The following is a 14,279-nucleotide window of genomic DNA, read 5'->3' on the forward strand; positions in this document are numbered from 1 at the left end:
AGCCACACCGCGTATTGATTAAAGTCTCCAAATGACTCCTTTCTACTTGTTTCTATATTAGATGAATACACACTTCAGTGGTTTCATGCATTTACATTTCAACATTCTCCTTGTGTATCTAACTATTCTAAAAAGCACTCATCATATTTTACAGAAAGATTAATACAGCACACCTAAAGTTACTCAGCAAAGCAGGAAAGAGAGGCAAAAGCAGATTCCCTTAAAATCCAGATCAATACAGGAAACACAGTGGGACACACTTAATGCTCTGTTTACTGAAACGGAATTTCCAAATTTACGTGTGAAATCATCCACCAGCGTGCAGGGATCAGTCATGAATCTCAGCTATTAAAGAGAGGCATTTCCTAGAATTTGACTTTTTATAGAATAAAAATTGAGGCCTCCCTCTACTTTACATGAAGCCATATCACTTTAATCTCAAAGGAGGACCCAGAGACAAGCTGGATTGTTTTACAATAAGTCCAATGACTACATGTTGTTTCTTTCCCTAAAATACAGCCTGAGTATGTTGACCTCTCACTGCACCATTAGCAGCAGGAGTAGCCAACAATATCCAGTTTGTGAAAAATATTTTTGACTTTAAAAATATTTAAAAGAGAGAGCGGGTAAGCTCAGCAGCTGTGAGAGTGAACAGAGAATTGAGAATTTTCCAGGGACCGTGTCTGGGGTTATGTGACTAACATTACAGTGACTACGTCTTTAGGTGGTGGGAGAGCAGAGCATCTCCATCTGCCAGGTGGAATTTGATTATTTTATCGTTTCCTGTTTCCAATTGACAATAAACAGAATTCAGTAATAGTAGAAAATCCAAATGGAAGATTGGAAGAAGTTCATAATTTTATACAACCTGCTATCTCCAATATAGAAAGTTAAAATAATATATTCAAGATTCTAAATTTTAGAGGTATATGTTCTACTTAAACTGAGAAACATTTCTGAGTATCAACTTCGTGGAGACACTGTGCTATACTGCAGTGGACTTCACCCAACTGGTCAGGAAATAAACATCCTACAGTAGCCAAAGGTATTGTTTTTAAGGTGGAAGTTAGCAGTGAACACAATCCGTGTGAGCTCTTCAACAAACACCTCCAAACTCCAAGTATCCATAAGACAAAGAATATGCCACAAATACTTAAAAAAGGATTTACTGTGAGGAAGACACAGAGAATTGACATATATTTCTTTAACAGCCATTCTCTAAGAATAATGACTCTTTTTTGATTAACTGGAATAATTAGTTAGACAACAATGGCTGCTCTGCATAGGATTCCCAAATTAAACCAGGAGCTCATTTTTGCATACCTAAGAGCTTGCAAATGCCTGGAAATGGAAGGCATTCCATAAACTGCTGTGGGACGGGACTAAGGGGGATCGGCTTGGAGTTAAATAAAAGGGACCAAATCAGTCTACAGGGGAGACAGAGAGCAACCTTAGGGCTTTCTGGTACGTATCCCCCACATTGAGTTGGTCAACTAAATTGTGGAGTCAAATAAGAATCAGTTAAAGGGCAACAAATATATAAAATTGAGGGTGTATAAAAATCCTCAAGAATAAATTTGTCTTTTTGGAAGCATGATCATAAAATGTTTGTGAAATATTATTTGCTCCTAACACAAACAAACATAATTTTGCTGTAATTAACCTGTATTCTTCTAAATCATGAAATTTTAGTAAATAGTTTACTCATTTTACATATCAACTAACTTTATGCAATTATGTAAAGATCTTTCTTTTCTATGCTGCAATACAGCAACTACATATGAAAACCATAATTACTGTATACATAAACAATGTTCTAGGTATGTTGTGGTGATATTCTAGCGCCCTCTACAAAATTCACGACAAAGGATTGATTATAGTGGCTCAGAAAACATCCACAAATCACAGGATTTCTGGTGTAGGTGGGTACTGCGTTTCCTACCTCAACTGTTTGCCGTAGATAATAAAGATCCAGGAAGGCTAAGACAAAGGGCAAATAGAATTGGTCCTGAAGCTTTGACCACAGAGTTACAGTGAATTAAATGATCAATAAGTTAAAAATGAATACTAAATTTCCAACTTTAAGCTCTACTATTTCAAAATCGATAAAAAATAATTTTTTAGTTTAATGGGATGCTATGCATTATCTTACTCTTAATACTTTATATCCCAAGTTCTCAAAATCATCCATATGATTTTATAACTCCAGCAAAGGCAAAGCTGTACAGATGTTCCATATACTTACACAGCCTAGGAGAAATTCTTCCTTTACAGAGTCAGACTCCTGGCTGATACACCTGATGTATGTTATAGATTGACAGAGTCTTTTTGTTCAAAATTTGTTCTGTCATCTATGTGCCCTTTACGTTTTTCTGCATCAGTGATGCTTATGTCAGACTGATCATCCTCAAAGGCATGGCCTGAATCTCTCTAACTTTGCCCCCGTCAGGTAGTTTTTATGTACTTCCTGGCAAGGCCGGGCTTGATGCCTAAGCATGTTTAGCCTGGGGCCAGACAGTGGGCGATCAGAAGCAGCATTTGTCAGCTCTGGGGAATCCAGGCTGGTTAAAGAAGCACTGACAGAGTCAGAGCCTGACCGTGTGGCAGGGTAAAACCATATTCCACAGGTCCAGTTAGAATGCAAGGGGCAATCTGTTGAGGGCCAACATATTTATCGAGTAGGAGATTTAAGACAATGCTTTCCTAAATCAGGTTCCACATTTAGTCACCAGAAAGCACTCATGAACTTCTCAGTGACTTCTTCCTATAGCCAGTCTTGGAGTTAGTCTACTTGGGAAGGATTTCTGTTCCTCCTGGAGATAACAAAGTAAACCTAGTGTGCATTCCAGATCTCCTAGATGCTGTTGGATGACTCCTAATTTTCCAAGGTATTGGGAGACACCATGACCAACCTGATCCAGACCTCTCACTTTATTAATTAATTGTAACCTCTATCCCCCGCGTTCTCTGCTCCCTACCTCCTATTAGGGCACCTCGTAAAAAAAAAGAGACTGACTGATAGGCGTTCTGCTCTCTTTCCCTGGCTCAGCCTTTAATCAGACACAGGACTGCAAAAATCATGAAGTAAAAGAAGGAAACACTAGGTTCTGAATTACCAGTAATTCAATAAGAGTTTCAAAAGAAAGTTAAAGTATCAACAAATCAAAATTCTATGTATGTTGTCTGGTTAGTGGTTTTAAACACTAAAACTGAGGGAAGAGAACATACGTTGATACTAAGAAGCATTAATACTTAGATCATTTTAAACGAATCTAGTTTGAGTTCCTTTGGCTCTGACATTATTGAGTCTAGTTGTGGGGGTTTTTGTTTGTTTTAATTAGCCTTTCTGGATTGCTACTTTCTGTTCGCATTTGTTAATAAATCTCAGTTTGCTCAATTCCATTTAATTCACCTCAATGCATCTTAACTTTCTTGAATTTATTTCAACAAACGTTTACAGAGAAAAGTAAAAAAACCATATTATTTTTTTAAATCACCATGATAATTTAAATTCTGTCTTCCTAAGCAAAATAACTTTGATGAACTGTCATCTTGATGGTTAAAACATCTAGAAGTGGAAGTAAAGAGGGATCAAACTGAAAATCTCATATTTAAATAAAGAAATGAAAACTCTATTTCACTTACAACACTTTAGAATTATGTTATCAATGCTTTTTAAATATTAAAATGCAAAGTGAAAATAAAAATAATAGCAATTTTTTCATGTAGCAAAGTGTGTTGTACCTGTTATTTTGAAGTTCAAGTGCTTTAGTTTTAGCACTGATGTCATAAATAAAATGTTGTTGGGTAATTATTATTCTGTTTTCTGCTGTTGTATTTCCCAAGATGGTGATAACAGGATAACCCATCTGGAGTGTCCACTGATCCATTACTTCTTGTATATTTACATATTTCCCATTCCTTTTTAAAGCCTTTATAACCAAAATTGTATAAATTAGTTTTATAAACATGAATTATAAACATAATTAGCATTAAACCATTTTCATTTTTACTTTATGATTTACCTAAATATGAAAACACTTAAAATCAGTGAAGCTCTTATAATGTGTTAGTAAAATTGATCTTCTTGCCTTAAGTTAAACTTCATGCATATATATAGAAATGAAAGCTTTACTAACATTAAAGTTTTTACCTCATGGAAGATAAAACACATTTTATTGTTAAAGCAAGTAGGTGCAGCATCATTAAGTATCCCAAGTATGTCTACTATCAAATTTAAATTTTTGTTATTCACACACAAAAAAATTCTTTAAAATGCCAATATTTTTCTCTTTAACATGAATATCTTACACCATATTAAAATTATATTTCAGAAGTACTGTCATGTTTGAAATGGTAGTTTTACTACCATTTGAAGTTTAAGTAATTTTAAATCCCCTTATCTTTATAATGTATCTAAAATAAAACAAGAAAGCAACACGAGGAAAATGGAAATATAAAAAGAAAAAACAGTCAGTGTCAATAAAAGTTATGAATGTTTTATAAACTTAATTCAAATATTCAAGAAAAGGTTTGACATTCCAGCTTCCTCTGCCTTACCTCTGATAGTGCATTCCAGAGATCGTTTCTGGCGGCATTGCCATACTTATGAATGGTTAAATAATCCTGCAAAGAACACAAAATTGTAATTACAATTCAAAGGCTAAGCAATTACCAGTGAACATATTTATTTCTCAATTCAATTAACCATTTCCATTTGTTGGAATTGCATTAATACCAAGAGAAAGACATGCAAAAAGATGAAGAATCTCATTTTAAAATATTTCAGAGATTTACTATAGCATATTCCTTAATTAAGACATCAAACAATATTAATCTGTTAAAAAAAATTTGTAGCCATAATGACTTTTTATGAATTTCCAGGGTCAAAGGTCTTCCTCTAATTAGCAAGCCACGCTAGGTCAATTTTGAAGGAACTGGCTCTGCAATGAAATATTCAGAGGAAATTTTTCCATCAGGTTCTTATGTTGAAGTGTTGAAAACAAATATTTTGTTTTATGGGAAAAAACACAAAACCCTGACTGGCACATGCTGATGTGAAGAGGGACTGCTCTGCCCAGAGTGACAACCATCTCCACCACCTGCCCAGTCCCCTCGGCTCCCTGCGAAGGACGGGCTGCCTAATACGGAACGACACATACTTATATCATGAGTTTAAAACACATGATAATAGTTAACAAGAAAAAGTCACTCACAAGTTTATTTAATATCTTTGAACTTAGGACTTGTCCTTTTCAATCATTAGTAATTAAACCTACACACTTTCCATCTGATTCACGCCTGATCCCTTCTAAGAAGCATGGTTTATGTCACTGTGAATGTTATTTAGTTATGGCTGCTTGGTATTATTTTTTTTAATCCAAAGTGAAAAAATGAGTGGAAAATAGTGTTTTATACTGTAAAACAGAGGGCGCCCTCCTTCATTTGAAATTCCGTCATCTCTACAACATGTAGGTAGTAGACAAATCCTAATTTACATCACAGTACTGAAACTGAAAAAAAAAATTTGCTGACTCCTGTCAGTACTTTATGTAGAGTGGAATACTTTGGGGATAATTAAAGTCGGGGAAGCAAATTTTCTGAAATACAAATTGTAGCACCTATGACAGATTCAGCTTTGTTGGCAACTCAGAGCACAGCAAATCGCAACTCCCACTTAATCAGACTCCTAGAGATGCAGTGCCCAAAGCTAACTTAACAACCACAAATTCATCATGGTCATCAGGTGTTATGAATAACTCTATTGAAAAAACGCAACCCTGAATAAAAAATCTAAACCCCAATTTTGGCTTTGAACATACCATGTGAGGCAGTTTTACTTAGAACCCAGGGGGCAGGATTTAAATAAATTTATTTCAGAGTTAATTGTCAGAATTATCTTTTATGCTTTTTTTTTAAACACTGGAATAAATTTGGGAACAATGGGAGTATGGAAAATAAATTTAAATTTTATTTAGTGTTGCTATAATAAAAAGTATTAAAATTAGAACTATTTATTCCTGGGTTCTGTTTGGGATAGTGCTGCTAGGATAAGCCAAAAGAGGCAACAAAGGACTACCACATGGACTTGACAAGTCCAATACAGAACTACGGGTTTCTTTTCACAGACAGAGCATAAAAATCCAACTATTCATCTACGAGTTGACTTTGGCCCAATATTGATCATCAACTTGAGCTCTTGGTTCCCTCCTCAATTAAGAATAAAGTTCAAATTTACATTTCAAGAATTTGAACTGCCTGAAATTCAACTGCCTGAAGTGGTAGTTATCCAGGCTTAGGAAGCAGCTCCAACTTGCCTGCCTCTGTATTCAGGGTAGACAGCATGTCTTCCTGGACCCCCAGCAGTCCAAATTTTCAGGTGTTATCAAATTCTACATATGTCAACTCTTGTTTCCCAAAAAACCCCCCAAATCTTGTCCTTAGTTATTTTAGCCTTCCTCTTGTACAAAAAATAGACCTATTTTGAATTAAAGCAGTTTTGCTTTGTCTTTGTAGAATTTCAAAGAAATTTAAAGAATAGTGAGCATGGTTTCTTGATAACCAATCATTTATTTCTTGATTCATTGCACAAAATGTATGGTGCATTTTGCATGTGCCAGGTTGCTTTCCAGATGCGGGCAAAACAGTGGTGGAGAAAAGGTTATTGAGAACAATTGTGAAGACTGAGCTGTGATTTACATAGGGAGGTTCTGTGACTGAGACTATAGAAGTTTTGGTACAATAACCACTTGACAAGATGAAGTCAAACGTTGGATATGCAATTGAAGAAGAAGATTTCAAGTCCCTTTCAAACCTACAAGTCAATGAATACGGAAAGAACTGGAGTCATGAATCTGAAATGGAAATTTATATTTATGTGTATGGAAGTCAATTAGCAGTAGATTTGACATTATGATATAAAGTAGAAGCATGATTTAACATTACCTGTAAAAAGAATTGTGGTTCTCCAAAGTATTTCAAAAATAGTAGAGTTGTTGAAAAGAATAAAACAAAGATGACCACTCAAACATTCTTAAGGGACAAAACTGACACTATACACTGGTTAAAAGTTAAAAGTGTATTAAGGAAAGTATATTCTGATACATAAAGTGCAGGAATGGGAGTCTGACTGTCTTTGTTCAAATACAGCTCTAGTGCTCCTGAGCTTTATGATCTTTGGCCGGTTGCTTAACTTCTTTGTGCCTCCCTTCACATCCATAAAATGGGGTTAATAAAAGTACCTGTTGTGTAGTTTTTCTGAGGAATAATTGATGTAATATCTTCACAGTGTTAGAAGAATGAAGAGTGCCTAGTACACAGTAACTATTCTCTAGACATCTGAAGCCATAGTTTTTTAAGCATTTCAGGCTACACATTGGAACACTGAGTTATACAAGGAAAAGCATCATTAACAATAATAAAGAATCCAGCACGTGAAAACAATTGGAACTCGGAGACTCCAGCCCATGTCCAAACCCCATACCTGCGCACACAACTGCTGACCCAAATCCAGTATCCACGAGATACCTTACAGATAACTAAGAGTCATGTTCAAACCTGAACTCACTGTCCTCGCCCATATTAGTTCCTTTTGGCAGCCCTTCCCCAGTGAACCCTTCTGTCCACCTCAGCCAAGGAGTCATCTCTAATGCCTCTCTCTCCCTTTCCAACACATTCAGGTAACAATTCACGTCCTAAGTATTCCTCCAAGATCCCTCCCCCTTTTACCTGTTTGACGGCCGCTCTACAGTATCTTGCCTGGATGGCTACTACTGGTACTGCTTCTGCTCTGTCTCTTTCCAACCCATCTCTATCATGCAGCCAGAATGCCCTTCATCAAAGGTACACACAAATCCCCACTACACTCAGAATATAGTCCAAACACCCTAATGTAACTTAAAAGTGTCCCTTGTGGTCTGGTACCCCTGTACCTTTCCAATCCCATCTGGTGCTTCCCACCCGAACTTAGCCACTTTCTCTTTCTGCAGATGCCCAATGCATATTTTCTCCCTTTTCTAGTTCTTTGCACATGCAGGTCTCTACATATTCTTTTCTCCTTTGCCTACTTCAATCCAGTATCGAGGACTCAAGTTTGATGCATTTCTTCCAGGAACCCACCCCACCCACTTCCTAATTCTGAGTTAAGTACGCCTCTTATATTTTCACACGTTTCACCATATAAGAGCATTTATGACGCTGTGTTATAATTGCCTGTTTGTTAGTCTGACTGCCCATATAGTCTGTAAACTCCATAAGAATAAGGACCCTGTTGTTCCCGTTGACCGCGCTTCACCCAGCATCTATGTACCCTACGCGTCTATGGAACACAGGAAATGCTCAATAGATTTGTGTGATTTCTGACTTTCCTTATGCAATAGGCCTTTCTGTACAACTGACAATGCAGTAAAGAGAGATTTCTTGTATCCATCAGGTTCCCAAAAATGTAATATTTAAACACTAATATGGGAAATAATTTGTTATTTCAGTGCATATTTGTCAGATCAAACATCTTGCATATCTTGCATTGATATATGCAATTGCATATGATATCACCAAAAGACTGTGAACTATTGGGTAGGAGAATTTTTTGTTGTACTTTCTTTGCTAACAAGTGACACGGTCCACAATGTTTCACGAATAAAGGCCAATGGGACTAATAAAGACATGGGGAAAAGTTAAATGTGAGCTGAGGAAGTAAAGCACTATTCTCTCTTAAGATTCACGTGGAACTAATTATGGTATCGTTGCTCTCCCATTAATGAGTCCTTCAGCACTGTGAAAACAGAGGATCAACTGTACATGGTTTATTCTTCAGGACATGGAGAGATAGCTTGATAAAAACCAAAGTGGGACGGACTGGTTTATATGTGCTTAGCTCAGATAACAAGAAATCAACCCTAGAAGGCCCTTCTAATGACAGGATTGATTCTGTCCTATTATAAGAAGTTAGGACGGAGCCCCAGTTCCTTTCCTCCGGAATTCTTTTGGCCCCACGTTTATGTAACTTTTGGCTTCATCTCCAGATGTGGGGTGGATGGTTGCAGTCATCCCAAGCATCACCTTCAGACATGACACGGCACAGAGAAAAGAGACTGAATTTCTCCCTGAGAACCTCTCTTAAGGATTAGGAAAGCTTCCCCTCAAATCCCGCATGGAGCCTCCCCTTCCTCACTTGTCAGACTGCCATGTGTGCTCTGCCGAAGCCCATGGTGAGGCTTCAGGGAGCACTGGGTCGGGACTGCACAAGACAGGACCGGGTGCTGCGAGGCATATGGTTGTACAGAAGAGGTGAGAGTCTGAATAAAGCAGAATTGGGTTGGTAAGAAAGAAGAGTAGACTATCCTGTGGGTAGACCACCAAAAGTGCTTTCTCCAGTGAGACGAAGGATGGGAGTCTGGGCTTCAGTGACCCTGGGAAGTAAGATCCCTTCTACTTGTGAGCCTGGTCTGGGAAACGCCAGGTAAATTTCGGCATTGATTTTCCTGACTATGTGACAAAAAGGTTGAAATATTGTTGCTTTCTACTAAGAATAATTGTACCTCCAAAAATCTGTAGTGGGCATTTGTCATTCTTTTGGCTTGCCAGCATTTAAATCTCACTTTTACGTGGTGGCAGTGACTCATCATGTCATCTTGGAGGAAGGTGAGGGCTCTGCCTCCCGCTTGAAATGGAAGGGATAAAATGCTAAATACTCGCCCTCTATTCTCCCTTTGCAGCCAAAGCAAGGCTGTGTGCCCTGGCCTCAGAGAAGCGGATACCTCACCTCAGGACTGAATCCTACAGGATCAATGCAAAGAGGCAGGAATGGTGGAAAGATTATTCCCTGTGACAGTGACACTGAGAGTGCGGTGAGAACCACACTAATGACAGCAACTGAGACCAGCAGCTCCCGTAGCATGACCGTGGCCAGGTTTCTTAATTTCTGAGTCTCCCTTAATTTCTATTATCTGTTTTGTTAGTCTGATTGTCCAGCCTTCCCAATGATTCCAAGGGCTATCCCCACATCCTTGCAATAAATTCCTTTCTGCTTAATTTAGCCAGTCAGTTTCTGTTTCTTTTAACCCAAAACTCTGACTGATACAACACGAATGGGTCATATAAACAAAACAAAGAAGGACATCTTAAATTTTCTTGGTAACCTCAGGAAAAAAGTAGAAACTCTCTCTCTTACAACTTACACAAAATGAAAAACAAAGGACCCCCAGTTCCACTTAGTAAGTCTACTAGGCTTGCATTGTGCTATGAATAGGAGGTATAGGGAGAGAGAACTGATCATCACTCAAAGAAAAGAGGCAGACAAGAAGTTGGAGAAAAAGGCATGAGAGTTCCACAGACAGGAGTGCACACAGACTGAGAACAACAACAAAAGAGACTATGCAAAACGTGTTGTGAACAAGGCTGTAGAGCAGGGGCTTTAAAGTGGGAACCACACGCTCTGCACATCCCTGTTGGTATGTGTGGGCATCACTAGAGCAAGGTGATCTGAAAGGGATCCACGACAGCAGCAAAGCAGAGGAAAAGCTGCCAGCTCACAGCAGGGTCACACAGGGTGGGATAAAACCCCGGAGAAGCCTGGCCCACACACTTCAGAGGACGTTTCCACACTCCCTGACCTTGAGAACAGAGGCAAGGAGACAAAAACAGTGATAGATGACCAACTGAAACACAAGAAGACTAGACTACAGATCAAGATATTATTTGGTTAATATTGGAGCCTGATTGGACATTATGAGATTGAGTAAAGGTGAGTAGCAAAGCATTATCAAAACAAAAGAATGTTTACATTTTAATTCTATTAGATAGGAACGAAGGATGAAAAGGTATAAAGAATTATTAAAACTTTGTTATTAAATTATAACGTTTCCAGTAAAATAGGAACCATTACCAACTTTTCGAGGTACAGCAGTTTCTGGCCACCAGACACAGTAAAAAAGGAGGTGAAATTCAAAAAAAGAAAGTTATTTGAATAGATAGAACACTAGTTGAAAAGTCGGTTACAATGTGGTTTGCATGCCATTTTGATTTTGATTTTCTAAATGGATGTTCATGCTAAATTTACCTTTAGAAGTTTAGAAGTTGCTTACTTAGACATAGGAATATTCAGATATTTCTCGAGGAACAAAAAGGCATTCTACATATTTAAAAAATTCATTACTCTACCTAATGAGTGTAAATTTTGTAAAATCAGTGTACTTTTTTGAGAGCTTGCTAAATATAGCAGAAAATCAGAAAATTTTAAATCAAAACAACCTGCTAGCACATGAAAGGTTTTTGTTTGTTTGTTTTAAATTATAGACAATAGCATATTCCCACATCAGTTCTGCTTTCAAATTTCTCTTATTTAGTAATTATAGATCACGCTGTCAATGCCTCACCATGCAGGCGTATCCCCAGAGTTGCAATATTGCCACTGTTGAATTTGTGCTCCATCCCAGAACAACCTGACATGGTCCGGCACCTGTCAGTGAAATAGAGTGATGGAAGTCTACGGGGGGCCTGGGGCCCAGAGAGCCCCGCCCTCACTTCTGCTGCTGCCTGCTATATTACTGAGACATAAAATGAACCTACTGGTCAACCTGAAGTTTGTGAATTGCTTTTTCCGAATGCCCTGGTAAAGGGATTTAACCACTACAAGTTCACAAAATAGATAATATATCCTGGCTGGTAAAACTACACTGCCTTTGTAAATCAAGATGCCTCCTGAGTGCGGGCCACATGCATGGAGTTCCTGACTTCCACTCCTTTTCTTGCTCAGCCCCTGGGGCTGGGGACAAGTTGAGAAGAAAATGTAACTCAGTTGAGAAAGAAGTGGTGTGCACATTCAGGAAAACTAAATAAGAATTCCGGCGAAACTTTACCAGCCATGTGATCTTGGGCAAGGTATCTATTTTCTCTAAACTTTAATTTCTTCACCTGAAAAAAGGAGATAATACAGTCCTTACCCAAGAAGAGTGTGCCCAGAAAATGAATAAAACAAGTAAAACACTTAGAAAAATGCCTGCCACACAAAGAACCAAGAAACTTTAGTTACTTTAAGAGCAAGCTCAAAGGAAAAAAAGTCTAGAGTAAACATCTTCTTCAACTTTACCTCCAAGAGAAGCCAAAATGTTCTAGAGACCCAAGGATGGGAAATTATACGGACTAACTTGAAGGAGGAAGGTATTTGGAGGAAATTTTTTTTTTAGCTCTTTAAAAGTAAAAACACAAGAAAAAAATTGAAACCAAAGCTTCTTTAGACTTGAGGAAGGCTTGGAAAACTTCTCTCCAAGTCTGGAAAAAGAAAGGGACTTGGAAGTTTCTGCAAGTTGTGGGGCACAGAGCTCCACTGAGGTGACAAGACCACTGATGGGTGGCTCATGGAACAGGGACGCTCAGACTTAAGATGGCACTACAGCAGCAAAGACACTAATGTTCAGGTGACTAGAATGGCAAGGTTTGGACAAGACATACACCAAACGCTCAAGACATGCACCAAATGCTCAAGCAACATCCCTCACTTCTTTCCGTTTACTCATCAACCCACTCCAGGAAACCAATACAACTGCGCATCAGTGGGAATGCAACCAGAGAATTCTTCATCATCTGTTCTGGAGTGATAAAGCTCCCTGGAACATTCTCATATTAAAGGAGATGACATGAAAGGAATTCAATGGGACATATTAAATTTCCCACATGCTCAGAAGCATGGGGGATTTCTTTTATTCGGTGTTAAAATCATCTACACTTGCTAATATATTGTTTACTGCTATCATTATTTATAGCGGGTATTTGTCTATCATATCCTTCCTATTTTTGTTTCCCTGATTATCCAGTTTGTATTTCACAGTTCATCTTAATTCCTGTCAAGCAGCCTCAGCTCCTTTGCAGCTCTGTCTTTCAGTTATACTACCTGGCAAAAACCCTAATCCTGGATGAATCCAAGTATTTCCTTCTTAAAACCCGTACTCATGCAGCTGAGTGTCACAGGAGAAAATCTTGCAACTGAGCAGTTTAGTTTTCTTATAAATTCATAACCACAAACTCAAATAGGCACTTGGTACTGCCAGGCAGCTGTGCCTTCCTACTCTTCCCAATCTTCAGTCTTCAAACCTCTCTACCACTCAGCATTACCTCACTTTCAGCTACTGACCTTGCCTCAAAAAACACTGAAAAAATAGAATTCATCTGAAAGGATTTCCCTCATTTTCCATTTCCAAATCCCCAAAGTTAGTAGAAGTATACAACCTATAAAAAGCAGTCCTTTCACTTTCTCAAGGACCAGTGTCCCAGTTATTTCTTACTTCTCTACCATTAGCAAACTCTTCCTCTCCTGACTTCTTCTCTACTGGCCTACAACTAGACAACCATCTCCCATCTTTAAAAAACAAACAAAACTAAACCAAACCCTTCCTTAGCCCTTGTCTCCCTCTAATTACCTACCCTGTTTTTCTGTTTCCCTCCTCGGAAAATTTCTTTAAATTTTATTCTACATATACTGTCTCCACTTAGACATTTCTCCTTCACTCCTCAACCTATTCCACTGAAACCAATAAATTTGCAAGAAACCAAAAGGAATAGTTATTAGTCTTTATCCTACACCACCTCCCAGTTGCATTTAACCTCGTTGATCACTTTCTTATTCTATAAATAAGCTTTTTTCTTGGCATTCTGCCTGCCGCTCCAGCTGTTCCATCTCAGTCTCTTTTGCTGGCTCCTCCTCTTCCCTCAACCTCCAACTGTTACAGCCCTTCAGGGTTTGGGCGCAGGGCTTCAGCCCGGAAACCTCAGAATCATTCTTAGGTACCTTCTCTTCCCCACCTCTCGCACCAAACTCTTCATCCACTCTATCCCTGGTCCATTTAATTCTATCTTCAAAAAACGTTTTGAACCCATCCATGTCTCTGTATGTCTACTGACTATTTAAGTCTCCATCATCTCTCACCTAGATATTAAAATATCTTCCTAATTTTATTACCGGATTCCTCTCTTGGTATGCTGACTGCCCCATTTCCAGTGTGTTACTACAAGTAGCCAGGTAACTTTTAAATAGAAACAGAACCATGTCATATCCCAATTTAAAACCATTTGCTAGCATCCCTCTACACTCAGAATAAAATCCAACCTTCTCAGCACAGTCTGCATGGGCACTACATGAGTCGCTCCTGTTCTCCTCTCCCATCTCATCTCTTGTCCTTCCTAACTCTGCTCATCACACCAGTTTCTGTCTTTTCCTTGGACATGCTCAGTTCTTTGCCTCAGCCATTTGCATAAGCTCTTTGCTCTTCCTGGAATGATCTCCC

The 14,279-nt window shown here is 38.4% G+C and overlaps 1 protein-coding gene across 3 annotated transcripts in view; it reads right to left on the reverse strand.

Moving 5' to 3' along the window:
* TRHDE (thyrotropin releasing hormone degrading enzyme) overlaps positions 1-14,279 on the reverse strand; it is a 351,632-nt gene that overhangs the window by 78,832 nt on the left and 258,521 nt on the right. For all 3 annotated transcript variants that reach the window (XM_070507330.1, XM_070507329.1, XM_014827110.3), the window contains 2 exons: positions 4,561-4,626; positions 3,745-3,932 (listed from right to left, as the gene is read on the reverse strand). In XM_070507330.1, coding sequence (XP_070363431.1) covers positions 3,745-3,932; positions 4,561-4,626 — 254 coding nt within the window. The remainder of the gene's footprint in view (positions 1-3,744; positions 3,933-4,560; positions 4,627-14,279) is intronic.

The sequence above is a fragment of the Equus asinus genome, chromosome 4 (assembly GCF_041296235.1).
Source record: "Equus asinus isolate D_3611 breed Donkey chromosome 4, EquAss-T2T_v2, whole genome shotgun sequence".
Classification (NCBI taxonomy): domain Eukaryota; kingdom Metazoa; phylum Chordata; class Mammalia; order Perissodactyla; family Equidae; genus Equus; species Equus asinus.